This window comes from Nyctibius grandis, chromosome 17 (genome assembly GCF_013368605.1).
Source record: "Nyctibius grandis isolate bNycGra1 chromosome 17, bNycGra1.pri, whole genome shotgun sequence".
Lineage (NCBI taxonomy): Eukaryota > Metazoa > Chordata > Aves > Nyctibiiformes > Nyctibiidae > Nyctibius > Nyctibius grandis.
In genome coordinates this window covers 2,482,810-2,496,805 of record NC_090674.1, presented here as the reverse complement: position 1 = coordinate 2,496,805, position 13,996 = coordinate 2,482,810, and the positions used below count along the sequence as shown (strand labels likewise).

The 13,996-nt window shown below is 43.4% G+C and overlaps 1 protein-coding gene across 5 annotated transcripts in view; it reads left to right on the top strand.

The window, feature by feature from the left end:
- Positions 1 to 13,996, top strand: part of UBR4 (ubiquitin protein ligase E3 component n-recognin 4) — a 77,347-nt gene that overhangs the window by 29,269 nt on the left and 34,082 nt on the right. The window contains exons 45-65 of one of the 5 annotated variants that reach the window (XM_068414807.1): positions 345 to 516; positions 675 to 876; positions 1,157 to 1,320; positions 1,531 to 1,747; positions 2,148 to 2,364; positions 3,757 to 3,789; positions 4,932 to 4,995; positions 5,478 to 5,612; positions 6,261 to 6,435; positions 6,677 to 6,814; positions 7,263 to 7,384; positions 7,759 to 7,870; positions 8,401 to 8,531; positions 8,673 to 8,850; positions 9,036 to 9,140; positions 9,643 to 9,774; positions 10,378 to 10,546; positions 11,261 to 11,357; positions 11,794 to 11,901; positions 12,385 to 12,501; positions 13,662 to 13,871. In XM_068414807.1, the coding sequence (XP_068270908.1) occupies positions 345 to 516; positions 675 to 876; positions 1,157 to 1,320; positions 1,531 to 1,747; positions 2,148 to 2,364; positions 3,757 to 3,789; positions 4,932 to 4,995; positions 5,478 to 5,612; positions 6,261 to 6,435; positions 6,677 to 6,814; positions 7,263 to 7,384; positions 7,759 to 7,870; positions 8,401 to 8,531; positions 8,673 to 8,850; positions 9,036 to 9,140; positions 9,643 to 9,774; positions 10,378 to 10,546; positions 11,261 to 11,357; positions 11,794 to 11,901; positions 12,385 to 12,501; positions 13,662 to 13,871 (2,998 nt within the window). Of the gene's footprint in view, positions 1 to 344; positions 517 to 674; positions 877 to 1,156; positions 1,321 to 1,530; positions 1,748 to 2,147; positions 2,365 to 3,756; positions 3,790 to 4,931; positions 4,996 to 5,477; positions 5,613 to 6,260; positions 6,436 to 6,676; positions 6,815 to 7,262; positions 7,385 to 7,758; positions 7,871 to 8,400; positions 8,532 to 8,672; positions 8,851 to 9,035; positions 9,141 to 9,618; positions 9,775 to 10,377; positions 10,547 to 11,260; positions 11,358 to 11,793; positions 11,902 to 12,384; positions 12,502 to 13,661; positions 13,872 to 13,996 lie in introns of all 5 variants that reach the window. The other 4 variants (XM_068414806.1, XM_068414805.1, XM_068414810.1 and 1 more) reach the window with 4 other exon arrangements.

The window sequence follows — 13,996 nt, the reverse complement described above, 5'->3', positions numbered from 1 at the left end:
AGGAACTATGCATCTGTTCAGATAAAAAGATAGCTGAAAGCCATTTTAAAATCACTACCTTGGTTTTGGGCATAAAATGTTACTAAGTAAGTGTCTTTCCTTGAGTTTTCAGGGTAGAGATCAGGGTTGGGAATTGGATGCTTCTGCCTTCTGCCCACTGAAGTGACTGTCTGAGATTTCTCACCTATAAACTAGGCACTGATGTTCCTGGTTGTTCGTTAATGCAGTGCTTTGAATTCCTGCTGAGGACAAAACTTTAACTGATTTGAACGGTGATGAATTTTGCGTGTTTTCGCTTGTGTGTCTTCTTATATTAACGTAATTTTGCCCTTTATCTCCTGCAGTTCAAATGGTGGGAGTAAGACATCACCGGCACTGTGTCAGTGGTCTGAGGTGATGAACCATCCTGGCTTGGTGTGCTGTGTTCAGCAAACCACAGGTGTCCCACTGGTGGTGATGGTGAAACCAGACACCTTTCTCATCCAGGAGATTAAAACCTTGCCAGCCAAAGCAAAGGTTAGTCATAGTTTTCTGTATTTTTGGCCCTTTGAATGTGGTTTATTGTTGGTCCATCAAGATCACTAGTCTTTGCAGCTTTTCTAATGCAAAGAGTTTGTTTCTTGAAGCAGCAGTTGCCAGATCTTTTCCTTGACTTGCATTGCTTGCCTTTGCAGATTCAGGACATGGTGGCCATCCGTCACACAGCCTGCAATGAGCAGCAGAGGACCACTATGATCCTCCTGTGTGAAGACGGCAGCCTGAGGATCTACATGGCCAATGTAGAGAATACCTCCTACTGGCTCCAGCCCTCTCTTCAGCCTAGCAGCGTCATCAGCATCATGAAGCCAGTTCGCAAGCGCAAGGCAGCTGCTATTAGTAAGGGACTTCTCATAGAGACCTTGTGTAACATAGCTGTGGCAAATGTAGGTGCAAAGATTGATCAGCATTGTGTAGGTACTTAAGACGTTCACTTCTGACAATTCCCAGTTACCCTCAGTGCTAAGTACTGGCTAAGTCTGGGTAAAATCTTTCCATAGAGGTCTATAAAAACTGTCTGGCTCACATGGGCGTTTCCAAAGCTCATTCTGCAGCTTTTTAATCATAGCTTTGCCTGTTGAGAATGTACTTTGTCAAAAACATCTCTCTTCCCTTTTAGCAACTCGCACATCCAGCCAAGTGAACTTCCCTATTGACTTCTTTGAACACAACCAGCAACTCACAGACGTAGAGTTTGGGGGCAATGACCTGCTGCAGGTTTATAATGCTCAGCAGATAAAGCACCGGCTCAATTCCACTGGCATGTATGTGGCCAACACAAAGGTAAATGGGGCAATTTGGGGGATTTTCTTGGACTTCTGGGTGATGTTACTGTCCAAATTGACAGCATGCCTTTTCTTAGAAGTCTGCGTTGTTCAAATGACCCTGTACAAATCCTGTGTTACTGTTGGGTAAACAGTGCAGACTTCAGATTCTTAGCTTAGCGGTGAATTTTTGACTTCACCTTTCTAAGCTGTGATTTCTCTTCTACAGCCTGGGGGTTTCACCATCGAAGTGACAAACAACAACAGCACGATGGTGATGACAGGCATGCGGATCCAGATTGGCACGCAAGCCATAGAGCGAGCGCCCTCCTACTTGGAGATCTTTGGCCGCACCATGCAGCTGAACATGACCAGGGCTCGCTGGTTTGACTTCCCTTTCACTCGTGAGGAAGCATTGCAGGCTGACAAAAAACTAACCATCTTCAGTAAGTCTTTGTTAGTTGTTTGCTTTGACGACCTGTTGGTTTTGCTTGGGTGGGTTGAAGCTACTGTGCTTCACCGCGTAGTAGGGAGGGTTTCCACAAGCTGTTCGTTTGACCTGACTACAGAAACAGTTCGAGGGACCGATCCTGCACCTTTGATAACTTGATTTATGGCCCGGTTTCTTGCTGCAGTGGATGAGTGCAGTAGCTCAGTTCAGCTCAATAATTTTGTGTTGAGGCAATAGAGAAGGAAAATGGCCTTGAAAAGGAGATTAAACTCTCAGAGTGGCTGTACATTAATGACGCAGAGTAATTGCTATCCCAACCTTATGAGGCTGTGCTTGTTTTCATTCAAAAGAAACTGTTTTGTTAGTTTTTAAGAAATCTCTGTCCATCGCTGCAGTTGGGGCTTCTGTGGATCCTGCTGGAGTCACAATGATGGATTCCATAAAAATTTATGGGAAAACCAAAGAGCAGTTTGGATGGCCTGATGAGCCCCCCGAGGATTTCCCATCTGCTTCAGTGAGCAACGTTTGTCCCCCAAACCTAAATCAAGGGAATGGCACTGGAGACACGGAGTCGGCTACCCCTGCTGCTGCCAGTGGGACTGTCCTGGAGAGGTATCTCTGCAGTCTTTTATTTCTCCTTGAAAATGGGTAGTTGCTCTAGAGGGGGGACGTAGGTACACTTGTGTGCCTTTCTTAACTGGGAGAACTTAAGGGAGTGAGTGAGTTGTTCTCACTGTCATACAAAACCACAACTGAAAAGTTGATGATTATCTTCTAAGGAGGGCTTTGTGCTCACTCTTGATTTATCTGGTGGAGTAGATGGATAGATCTGTGTGCATGCTTTGTGTTGCTAAGTTCATTTGTTACAGCAGTCTTGAAGAGCTAAAAGAGATTTCTGCCTTCTTGGTACATTTTCTCATTTCAAGCTGGTCCTTTTTCATTCTCTAGAGCTCACAAAGGTCAGGCCTCTCTGAAGTTAAACTTGGTTTTGAGGAGGACTTTGTGTGTGACCTTGCTTTAGGCGAGTGGTTCCCACCAACTTATCTTGTAGCCCCAGTGTCTCAGGCTTAACTACTGTGGTGGAGGTACTGTGGTGGCCACCCACAATATCTCTGCCGAGAGTCAAACCACAAGGGTGAGCTGGGCATATATTTAGCAGAAGAAAGAGAACTTTTTTTTTCTTATATCCACCCTGTGTTCTTTCTCTGAGCTCATACAGTCTGTGCCATAAAGGTTGTAGAAAGCCTGGCAAGCTAGCAAGGAGAGGAAGGAAACAGATCAGAGAGGAACTAGCACTGCTGAAAAATGAGCATTTTAAGGGATATGCTGCTTGCCTGCGAGTAAATGGTGGTTAATTTTGTCTTACTGAAATTATCAGGTAAAGGTTCAGGGCCTGAAGTGGCAGTTGTGTCCAGCTGAAGGACCTGTTTGGCCATCCTTTAATATTTTGTCTCATAGTTCATGGGATTTTTTTTTTCCTGTGCTTAATTTCTCTTCTTGTCCCTCCTCTGCTGTGACATCTCCACAAGATGGCCCTCTCAGCCCAGACATGCTTCCTGGTTTGCCAGAGCAGCGGCATTACAGTCCAAAAACTCGGAACCAAAAAAATTATTCATTTTATTTTTACTTACGTGTTCCAGAATGCAGCATGGTTACCTTATAAAGGGTTCTTGAGTAGGAACAGCTAGTGGCAGGCAAGAGGCAGCTTTCCTAGCAGAAGCTTGGTGTCTGTACCTCAAATTTCACCTTCAGTGGTGCTTTGAGCAACGTGCTTGGCTTCTCGGTGCTAGGTGGCCTGGATCTCCTTGATTTGTTTTGCTATTAGGCAAGTGTCTGCTGCCCAGGTAGAAAGAACCGTGCTTAGATATACTGTCTATAGCGCTCTCCTGGCTTCCTGATTTCCCCATTTAATTTGCCTTGTGCTTAGAATGTGTTCCAGGGAGTTTTTCTGTGAGCTTTACACATTTTTTTTTTTTTTTTTCCTTTTTCTTTGCTCCCCCAAAGTTCTGAAACTGAGTCCCTAACCACCCTGGACCGGTTAGTATGCCATCCTTTTCTCTGCACGAATGAGTGTGTGTCAGAGAGACAGAACACATGATGTGGCTTTTGTTGACTGTTTTTTTTTTTTGTTGTTTTCCAAGTGACATTTGCTTCTTTACATTCTGGTCATTGCATGGCAGATGGTTTAGCGAAATGTAAAGATGAGGCGGTTTGCAGATTTTTGCTGTATACAGCATAACTGTTGCTTGTTTGACAGACTCCTCTTTTTGCTTTGTTTCCTCCTTGAGTCTTTTTATCTCACTTATATTCCCCTACTGGCTTTATGGAGTGTGGCTGCGGGTAGGGGAATGTAATGTTATTTATCACCACCAGACCAGACAATTGTTGTTTCTTCTACCTCGTATCCAATCCTACACTGTTATTTCTCCCCTCAATGCTATCTCTTCCCTCCTTTTTCCTGTATTCTTGCACTGCTCCTTCTGGTGTGTCAGATGGCATTTCAGGTAGTTCTACCGTGAGGCATGAAGTGGTGCTGCAAGGGAGATTCAGCACTTTGCTGCAAGTTGTAAACAAGTTTTTCCCTTGGGGCAAGTATTTTACCAGCCTGCCTTACCACTGTCAAAAGTTTCCACCTCAGCATCTCTCACTTGGGTCATACCCAGTGCTCCAAGTTAATTTTCCTCCGGAATATTTTGCGCTGATACTCCAAATTGGAAAGAGCAACCTGTGTGAAAACAGCAAGCGAGTAGAATCTTGCTCCCTAAGAAAAGTCGGTTACGCTTTTTCCCATGTGTCATACCAACCCTTGATCTGCAGTCATATGTACGTCTGTGGGCCATGGTGAATTGGTACTGTCAAGACAATCCAAGTTATCCCTGCTGCAGGCTGCGTAAGGAAGTGTTTTATCCTCTTTGGTAGAGAAAAGCCCCTGTCTTTCAGCTGTGGATTATTAAAGCAGTCCTAAGTTTGTCTGTGAGCGTGAGCCAGGTTTAACTCTGGTCTGTAACACAATGAAATGATATGCATGGTGCCTGTGGCAGGTTTTATCATGCTTTGATTTTGTACTTGGCATTCGTTAGCTGTCTCTGAGCTACTCATGACTGTAGCCCGCATAAAGCAAAGTGCTAAGGAGAGAGAAGGGTTGCTGTACTCAAGCCTGCTTTCCTTTCTCCCTTCAGGCTAGTAGTGAGTTCTTTAGAAGCGCTGGAAAGCTGCTTTGCTGTAGGACCAGTCAACGAGAAGGCAAGTAACTTTCTGAATACATTCTTGAGCTTTTAGAGATGGGGGAGGAGGGGACAAGATCAGCAGCACCTCCTGCAGCCCTGGGGGCCTGATACGGAAGAGAGCCACATCCGTTTTGCTCAGAGCACTGATCTGAAAGTTGACTTAGGGAAAAGCATTTGAAACTAGTTTGGAACGACAATTGGCATTTGCATTTCTCGCTGGTGGGATTTTTGTGCTGTGGAGTGACCTCGTTTATAAAAACAGCGGAGTAGAAGCCCATAAATCTCAAAAGGACTTTTCTTGTGTAGGCACATGAAATGTTCCTTAAATGTCAAATAATAAATTGAGGAGGCTGTCAAAACTGCATTGAAGGAAGGCAAAACTTGTCTGCACAGCGCAGGGAGGGGAGGGAGCTGCAGGTACGCTGAGAAATCAGCCTCATGCATCACCTTAATGGTAAATGTACTGAAGAATGGTTTTATGTCTGTTCTTGGGAGCAGGAGAAGAATAAGGTGGCAGCTCAGGAACTGGCTACTATGCTGCTGTCCATGCCAGCTCCTTCCAGCGTCCAGCAGCAAACCAAGAGCCTCTTGGCTAGCTTGCACACCAGCCGCTCAGCATACCATAACCACAAGGTAACATGGTGCAAGGATTTCAGTGTCTCCTGTAACTTGGCTAGTTTATGGTTGAAGTGCATCACACCCCTAGAAAGCCCTTCCTCCGTGCAGCATGAACCTGCTGGCTAATTTTCCTTTAATTCCTGCTGCCTGCCTTGCTGGCTCATCAGGGCTTTGCTACTTAAAATGCCTTTTTTTGTGGTGGGAAATAATATGAGTTAATCTAGAGAAATCAGGATCTCTAAACACATGAAGTCTGTTTGCAAACTGTGTGGCTCTGGTTTCCATTTCCACAGGCATCTGGCTTGGGGTGATAGGAAAATACTAGGGTAAGTAGTGGTTAGACTGTGTGCTAACAAATTGCAGTAAGTGCACAGATGCCTGCAGACAGCCTTTGCTAACCACTTCAGTGGTTATGTTTATACGCTGGTCTCTTAATCTGCATTTAAGCCTGAGGAGAAGAAAATGTGTAGATCCATTCTCAAGCCAGATTTCTTCTGTTACAGGGTGACTTTTTAATATTAGTTGTCCTTCCTAGATGACGTTGGCGGAGATTTAAAGCAGCAAGTGCCAGATTTCCCCAGGATCTGTCCTGCAGTTGTATTTCAGTTGTCTTGTGCTGCTGTCTGTTGTTTTTCTTTGCCTATGTTATCTTTCACTTTACAGGATCAAGCATTGTTAAGTAAAGCCATTCAGTATTTGAGTTCCTCAACCAAAGAAGGAAAGGACCTTGATCCTGAAGTGTTTCAGAGGCTGGTCATCACTGCTCGATCCATTGCTATTATGAGACCCAACAATCTGGTCCATTATACAGAATCAAAGCTGCCACAGTTGGAAACAGGTAGAGAAGTCTGGCTTTTTCTTCAGCTTTCTCTTGTGATAACTGAACAGGTCTTGGGGTATCTGGTTCGGTGTGACAGGGATTGTATTGGACACATTTGTTAGGCATGTGGTAGTCCTTGTAATGAGGACATCAGAGCTTCTAACAAAAGCCATTTCGAACGAACTTGGTGTTACCCTGCTTGTTAGCCTTTTCCCCCGCGCATACCTGACAACTGTTTGTTTTTTTTTAATCTGTACAGAGAGTGAAGAAGGGCAGGAGGCCCAGAAACATGCTGAAGGAGATGGCTGCACATTTATCACCCAGCTGGTCAACCACTTCTGGAAGCTACATGCATCAAAACCCAAAAACGCCTTCCTTGCCCCTGCCTGCTTGCCAGGTGTGCTAGCTCTTCTTTTGCTATTGTAAAGCTTGTGTATTTTGAAGGAACCTATTTTAAGCTTGTAAAGAGAGAAAATAACTTGTTCCAAACTAGGCTTAAGGTGTTTTGATGCAATGGATGCTAAGGTACATCTGCTGTAATGCTTTTGTTCAAAAGTATGTGTATTGTGCTAGTAAAAAGGGACTGATGGTTGGTTTGTTCACATTTGACTTCATGGACAGTGTTAGAGGATATTCAGTGGTGCTGGTATATGGTGTGCACATTATTCCACTAGGCAGACAAGACTGGTGTGTGTCAGCTCATCTTGGATTGAAACTTCAATATATTTGTTGTGCTAACATTGTGCCTTGAAGTCTACAAACAAAATATGCTTCCTGCAGTGTCTCACTCTATGTGCTGAAATGGAAAGATTGTTAATTACAGTCCTACTTTTATTCCTCCTTAGGTCTCACTCATGTTGAAGCCACAGTCAATGCTTTGGTGGATATTATTCATGGATACTGCACGTGTGAACTGGATTGTATCCATACAGCATCCAAGATCTACATGCAGATGTTGCTTTGCCCGGTATGTAATCTTGCTCTGCTCTGTGTCAGCCTATAACACTGGTAATATGAAGAGAATTAAATGCAGGTAGAATGATAATGCATAGTATGGATACAAAATAGAGGCATGCAGCCAAAAACACAGAGCCAGAAGTGAATGAAGGAGAAATTTATCTCCTTGTATTTTATGTTTGTGATGGCGCTGCATGTGCAATGATAAGTATTACTTTATGGCCACTGAGGGAAACAGGGAGTTTAGAAGTTGAGCAGTGACATATATCTTACATGAATCATGACCAACAGAGAGTCATAACTGTATTTTTAGCTTTCTTTCCAAATACTGTGAATAAGCACATAAAGCTGAAGAAGTTTATTGATTAACTATTAACCCTCTAGGATCCTGCAGTGAGCTTTTCTTGCAAACAAGCTTTGATCAGAGTGCTGAGACCAAGGAACAAGCGGAGACACGTCACCTTGCCATCCTCCCCTCGGAGCAATACACCTATGGGTATGTAAGATCCATTAGTCTTTGCCTTTAAATGAGCATGACCTACTTTATTTGTCAGAAAAGACAAGAAAATAAAGCAGTCTTTTAAATGGGACAAACCCCAGTCTTTTTCCTCTCTTTTCTCTCTCTTGCCACCTAAAAACCTTTCTTTTTTTTTTATTTTTAAACATTCACCTCCTTAATATTCTTGGATTCAAAGAGACGATCTCTCTGAGATATTCCTATTTCAGTGTTAGGGAAATCTGACTATTTTATCCAGGGGGTAGTAATACAAACTGTCCTAGTGTTTCTGTGCATATTTTCAAGTCCTTATAAATAAGTCATAAAGACATGTGCAGACCAAAATTAGGGTATCAGATCTCCATCCAAGAGACACTTTTTTAGCATTGGCATGAATTGTAGTTGTCATGAAATCTATTAGTGACTGGGGGTAAACTGAGGACAGCTTAGGTTTTTCTCCAGCATTAATTACCTCGTTCTTGATGATGTGAGGAAAGAGTGCATTTGTGAATTAATCCTTTGTAACTCAGGAGATAAGGATGATGATGATGATGACGACGCAGAAGACAAGCTGCAGAGTTCTGGGATAGCAAATGGCGAGCATATCCGACAAGAAAGCCAGGAGCAAAGCGAAGTTGATCATGGGGACTTTGAGATGGTGGTAAGTCCAGAGTGCTTCTCTTTGGAGCCTTTTAAGTATGTTAGGTACTTGAGTTTAATTAAGTTATGATGAATCAGTTTGGAGTGCTCCATTAGCTGGTGGTGGTTTGGTGACAGCTCTCACTGTGTTTCCTTTCCATAGTCTGAATCTATGGTTCTGGAGACTTCTGAAAATGTGAATAATGGGAACCCATCTCCCCTGGAGGCTCTTCTGGCTGGAGCAGAGGGATTCCCTCCTATGCTGGATATTCCTCCAGATGCAGATGATGAAACAATGGTGGAATTGGCCATTGCCCTGAGCCTGCAACAAGATCAGCAAGGTAAGATGTAGGCATTAGTGGCAGTGAAAAAGGTAAACAGAATATGAGGAAACTGGGAAGGAAACAGAGCAGAAGTTGTTGATGTCACCACCAACAAAGGAAAGATAGTAGAAATATATAGAGAAGGCCAGAGTTAACATAATTCTTTCATAGAAAGATGCTCACGATTTGTTTTCTTCTTGCAGGGAGCAGCAGTAGTGCACTTGGACTTCAGAGCTTAGGACTGTCTGGCCAAGCACCCAGCTCTTCTTCTCTTGATGCTGGAACGCTCTCAGATACAACAGCATCAGGTAACTGTTCACTGCGAGGATTCAAGCTTTTTTTGATTTTGACCTAAATAATGGCTTAAAATTTGTTTGGAAATGCAGTTTTGAAGAACCAATTATTACTATTGGCTGCATGTATTTTTGATAACATATTTATGACCTTTTCCTGCTTTGATGGACTTCTGGGGAACTTATTTCCTCTTCTTAAGATAAAACAAACAAAATGAACCATATACTCTATTTCCTTTGCATTTATAAACAACCAGACATTGTTCTTCAAATAACTTGTATAATTGTCTATTTGATGAGAAGGTTTCCTTCTCAGGGTATCTCCCCTCCACTGCTTTTAGCAGACTTAAATGTACTGATGGACACTTCTAAGTTCCCTTTTGATTTGTAGTTGAAAATTGACACAAAAAAAAAGACAAATATTCATGTCTTTTCTTTCATAGCATGTGCTTTTTTTGAAGTTATATCAAGACAGTGTTTTTACTTGTAACAGCTCTCTTTATTCTCTTAGCTCCAGCGTCTGACGATGAAGGCAGCACGGCTGCGACTGATGGCTCAACTCTTCGGACTTCGCCTGCAGACCACGGTGGGAGTGTGGGCTCTGAGAGCGGTGGCAGCGCGGTGGACTCCGTCGCTGGGGAGCACAGTGGTGAGTATCCCTTGCCCTGCCAGTGTCTGTGCATCTGTTTTCTACTGTAATAGGACTTTACCATAGTGAGAGGGGGTGGGTAATCCCTGGCAAAGAAGAAATCTCAGTTCCAGATAGATGATGCCATGCATCATTTTGTGGCTAGTGCCAAAGTGCCGTACAGGCTGGATATTTGCTCACTTTTTGTAGTTTTCTAGAAGTGTGGATTCTGCAGTAGTTTTTGCTGGCCATCAATGACAGAATGCAGTAGCCTAGAGCAAGACTGAGAGAATTCCTTATGCTGCTGGATAAGTTTGGATGGGATAGAATTAATTTCCATGCTGGCCATCCTGTATATGAACCCCTTCTAACTCAGTTTAAATTACTGCTGTGGAACCAATTCAATTTGGGCCACAAAGATGAGAGTGACAAACAAAGGAATACTGGGGATGTTAAGTTGCATCTGTGGAAATGTCTCTCTTCTAGCTTTGTGAAGATAACCAAAGACACTGTCTCCTTACAACCATAATTCCAAAGGATAGTTCAGCTGCGTCGTTTGCTGTGAAGCAGGCGAGAGGCACGTTCAGTTGTGCTGACATTGTCTTTCCCTTTTTTCTTTTTCAGTGTCTGGCCGTAGTAGTGCCTATGGGGACACGACAGCTGAGGGCCACCCTGCAGGACCTGGCAGCGTCAGCTCAAGCACAGGTGCTATCAGCACTACCACAGGCCAGCAAGAGGGAGATGGTTCAGAAGGGGAAGGAGAGGCAGAGGGAGACGTCCACACCAGCAACAGGCAAGGGGCTTTGTTATCCTCTTCAAGACGAGCACATCTAGTCTGCAGTGTCACTGTTTATAGAGGTGCTGAAATTCATGGAGTATGATTTGTGACTCTGTTGGATAGTAAAAATGAAAAGTCAGAAACAGAATAGAGCAAACTCTGCCATTGCAAAATGCCTCCCTCTGTGCATTCACCAGGTGGCACATACCTAACGTGTGTCCCACAAAACTGCTGCCTGTACAAAGCGATGAAAAAACTCTGTGTGAGTCTAGTAAACAGAGGAATCACTAAAATCTACATCTTCGGAGCTTGTGAAGTTCAGTGTTAGGAAAAAGTATGTGCAGGAGTGCTAAGCACTTCGGGAAAGATCTGAGGTTTGTCAGTCTGTGGGAACAAATGCTCAGTCATTTTTACAGTGCAGTTTGGAACTGATGCGTAGCATCTGTTTCTAGACAGTTGAATTCTCCAGGTGGTCATGGTAGGCAGCGTGGTTCTGGAGTGAAGAACAGTGTCCGTTGTCAGAGATGCTCTGTGTATTTGACATCACTTGACTATGAAGTCTGAGGGAGTCCACTCCTGTCTGTGCTGATTTGATGACCTTAGGATTTTTTCATGCTCTGAGTTTATATGGTAAACTGCAGTGCTCTGTTGATAATCCTACTGGATCTGGTATTTCTTGTGGTGTGTCTGAAGTCCTTCGTGTCTGATCCCTGGCTTCTGACTTCCCAGGCTGCACATGGTCCGACTGATGTTGCTGGAGAGGCTGCTGCAGAACTTACCTCAGCTGAGGAATGTTGGAGGAGTCCGAGCCATTCCTTATATGCAGGTAACTGAGGAGGGCTCAAGAGTTAAGCTGTAATAAAACAGTTAATCACTACTACTACTGCCAGGTTTCTGTTTGCACATGCTTTTCCCTTTCTCTTTCCTGCCCAGTTGCAGTGTGTGAGTCCAGCTTCAAAGTGTTTGATCAGTTACACAGCATTCCTTGCCTGTAGATTTTTGCTAGATGTGTACCCTTTCTCAGTGTGGCATTAGTTGGCTGATGAGCCTAAGGGCTAAAATCCTTGAACCTCGATGGATTTGGGAGGGTCTTTTGGGTTTATACTGAATGTTCTTGTTAGAGAGTGATGGTGCAGGCAGAGTTTGGGAAAGAACATAAATTAATCAAGATAAAATCTGCAGGGGTTTTGTGAAAGATAATCTGTATTTATCTTAAAACCATGGAACCTGCCTTCTTTTAATTCTCTGACTTCTATTCCCAGGTTATTCTCATGCTCACAACAGACCTAGATGGAGACGATGAGAAAGACAAGGGAGCTTTGGATAACCTTCTGTCCCAGCTGATTGCAGAACTGTGCATGGACAAAAAGGTAAGCTGTGGTATGAGCGCACACTCTTCGATTTGCTCCTTCTAGACAAGACTTCTTCCCGTGGAGGAATTAAATGCACAGGAGTTACAGAAACACATTGCTGCATGGGTGTGTTCAGGCAGTTTATTTTTCTTGATCACTTCACATAAGGCAGAAAATGACATGAGTGTAACTCTTACTGATTCCTGGTTCCGGCATCCACAAATGAGCGTGAAAATTTGTATCGCTTGAACTAAACTCTTAAAACAGGCCTGATCAGTGATGCATAATTGACATATATACCTTGTCGTTTGTGTAATACTGTTCTCTGGCATCCAGGCCACCGTCTGCCCTTATATTGAGGAATTTGTGTTGCTTTTTTAGTATTACTGCTTGAGCTTCAATTAGAAATGCTTCATGAGGATCAGAGCACTGAAATTTAGCTGCTTAGGACAATATGCTCAGCTGTGTAAGTAAGTAAGTAAGCGAGCTCTCTCCTTGCAGGATGTATCTAAGAAAAACGAACGCTCTCCTGTGAACGAAGTGCACCTGGTGGTCATGAGGCTGCTTAGTGTGTTCATGTCCAGGACTAAGTCAGGATCCAAGTCTTCCATTTGTGAGGTACATTCTTCAAATTGCTTTGTCAGGGGGATGGTGTGGTTGAGGGGCTTTTGTTCATCAAAAATGGTCTAAAAGCTGCTAACTTTCTAAAACTGAAAAACTGTTAAAAGTGCTTTGGGAAAAATTATGAGGAAACCATAATGTTACTTGACACTTCTGAAAAAAGATCTTTGCTGAAACTCAGAATGGAGGAAACTGACATGTAAAGACAACTGGATTCACTTGTTTTGTCCGTGGTTTCTGACTGAGCTAAGGGCAAGCACGTTAATGATGTTGTTTAAAAAGGTCTAGCAGATTTTTTCCTTGCTTCTTACTGGTGCTGAAGGGGTTAAAGAGGATTTGTAATGTGATTATTGGAAAGCAATATGCTGCTGTGTCAACGTAAAAGTCGCTAAGAGGATTCCTGAGATATTTGTTGCTAAAAGGTACAGTAATAAGGCATAAAAAGCAGTATGTGTGGTGGGAAGGAGATTAATAAAAAAGCATAGAGGTTAAAAAATTTAGTCTGAACTGCATCAAATTTTAATGAGCTTATGAGCTGTGGGGTTTGTTTGGATTTACAGGGCTGCTTTAATAGTTTTATTTACAGTAGCTTTTTCTCCAGCCTTTGTTATTCACTTGAGCTTCCCACAGAAATCAAAGCTCATCGTCTTGCAGAATGCAGGTGGAGCAATACCTGGGTGGAGCAGAGCCTCTGAGCGGCATCTGCAACAGGGACTCTTTCTCTACCAGAATTCACCCCCAGCTGGCCAAATCCCAGATAAACAAATAGAAATCCCAACTTTAAAAAAAAAAAAAAGGGAAATAAAAAAGAAAGAGGAAAAAAAGCCCTAGTTGTCTAATCCATAGCAGAGTGGCCTCTGGCACATGTGTCGAGGGGAGATTAGACTTAAGAGGAGATTTTGTTTGTTTTCCTTTACTAAGCGCTTGTTCAAAAGAGTCTCTGTAAATATTTGAGTTGCTTTTCATAAACACAAAAAAACCCCAAAAACCCCAACCTCAAACAAACCCCAAACTTAAAAGCTGCCTGTAAAGTTTCATGAAAACCTGCTCTCTTATCCACACTGTCAGCAACTCCTGTCTGATTCTCACAGCTTCCCCCGCTCTTCCCACACGAGGGTTCTCAGGTGCTTTAGTAATCCCTCTCCTCTTTGTTTCAGTCTTCCTCCCTCATCTCTAGTGCCACTGCTGCTGCGTTGTTGAGCTCTGGTGCCGTTGACTACTGTCTGCATGTGCTGAAGTCTTTGCTGGAGTACTGGAAAAGCCAGCAGAATGACGAGGAGCCTGTAGCCAGCAGCCAGCTCCTGAAACCTCACACTACTTCTTCTCCACCTGACATGAGCCCTTTTTTCCTCCGTCAGTATGTGAAGGTGAGTCCTACCCTATGCTCTTAGCATTACATGACCTGCATTAAAAGGCTGCTGCACAGAGGCAAGTAAAAGCATCTTTGCAGGACTGGTTTTCCCTTAGTGCAATTAAAATCTGTTCCCTTAGC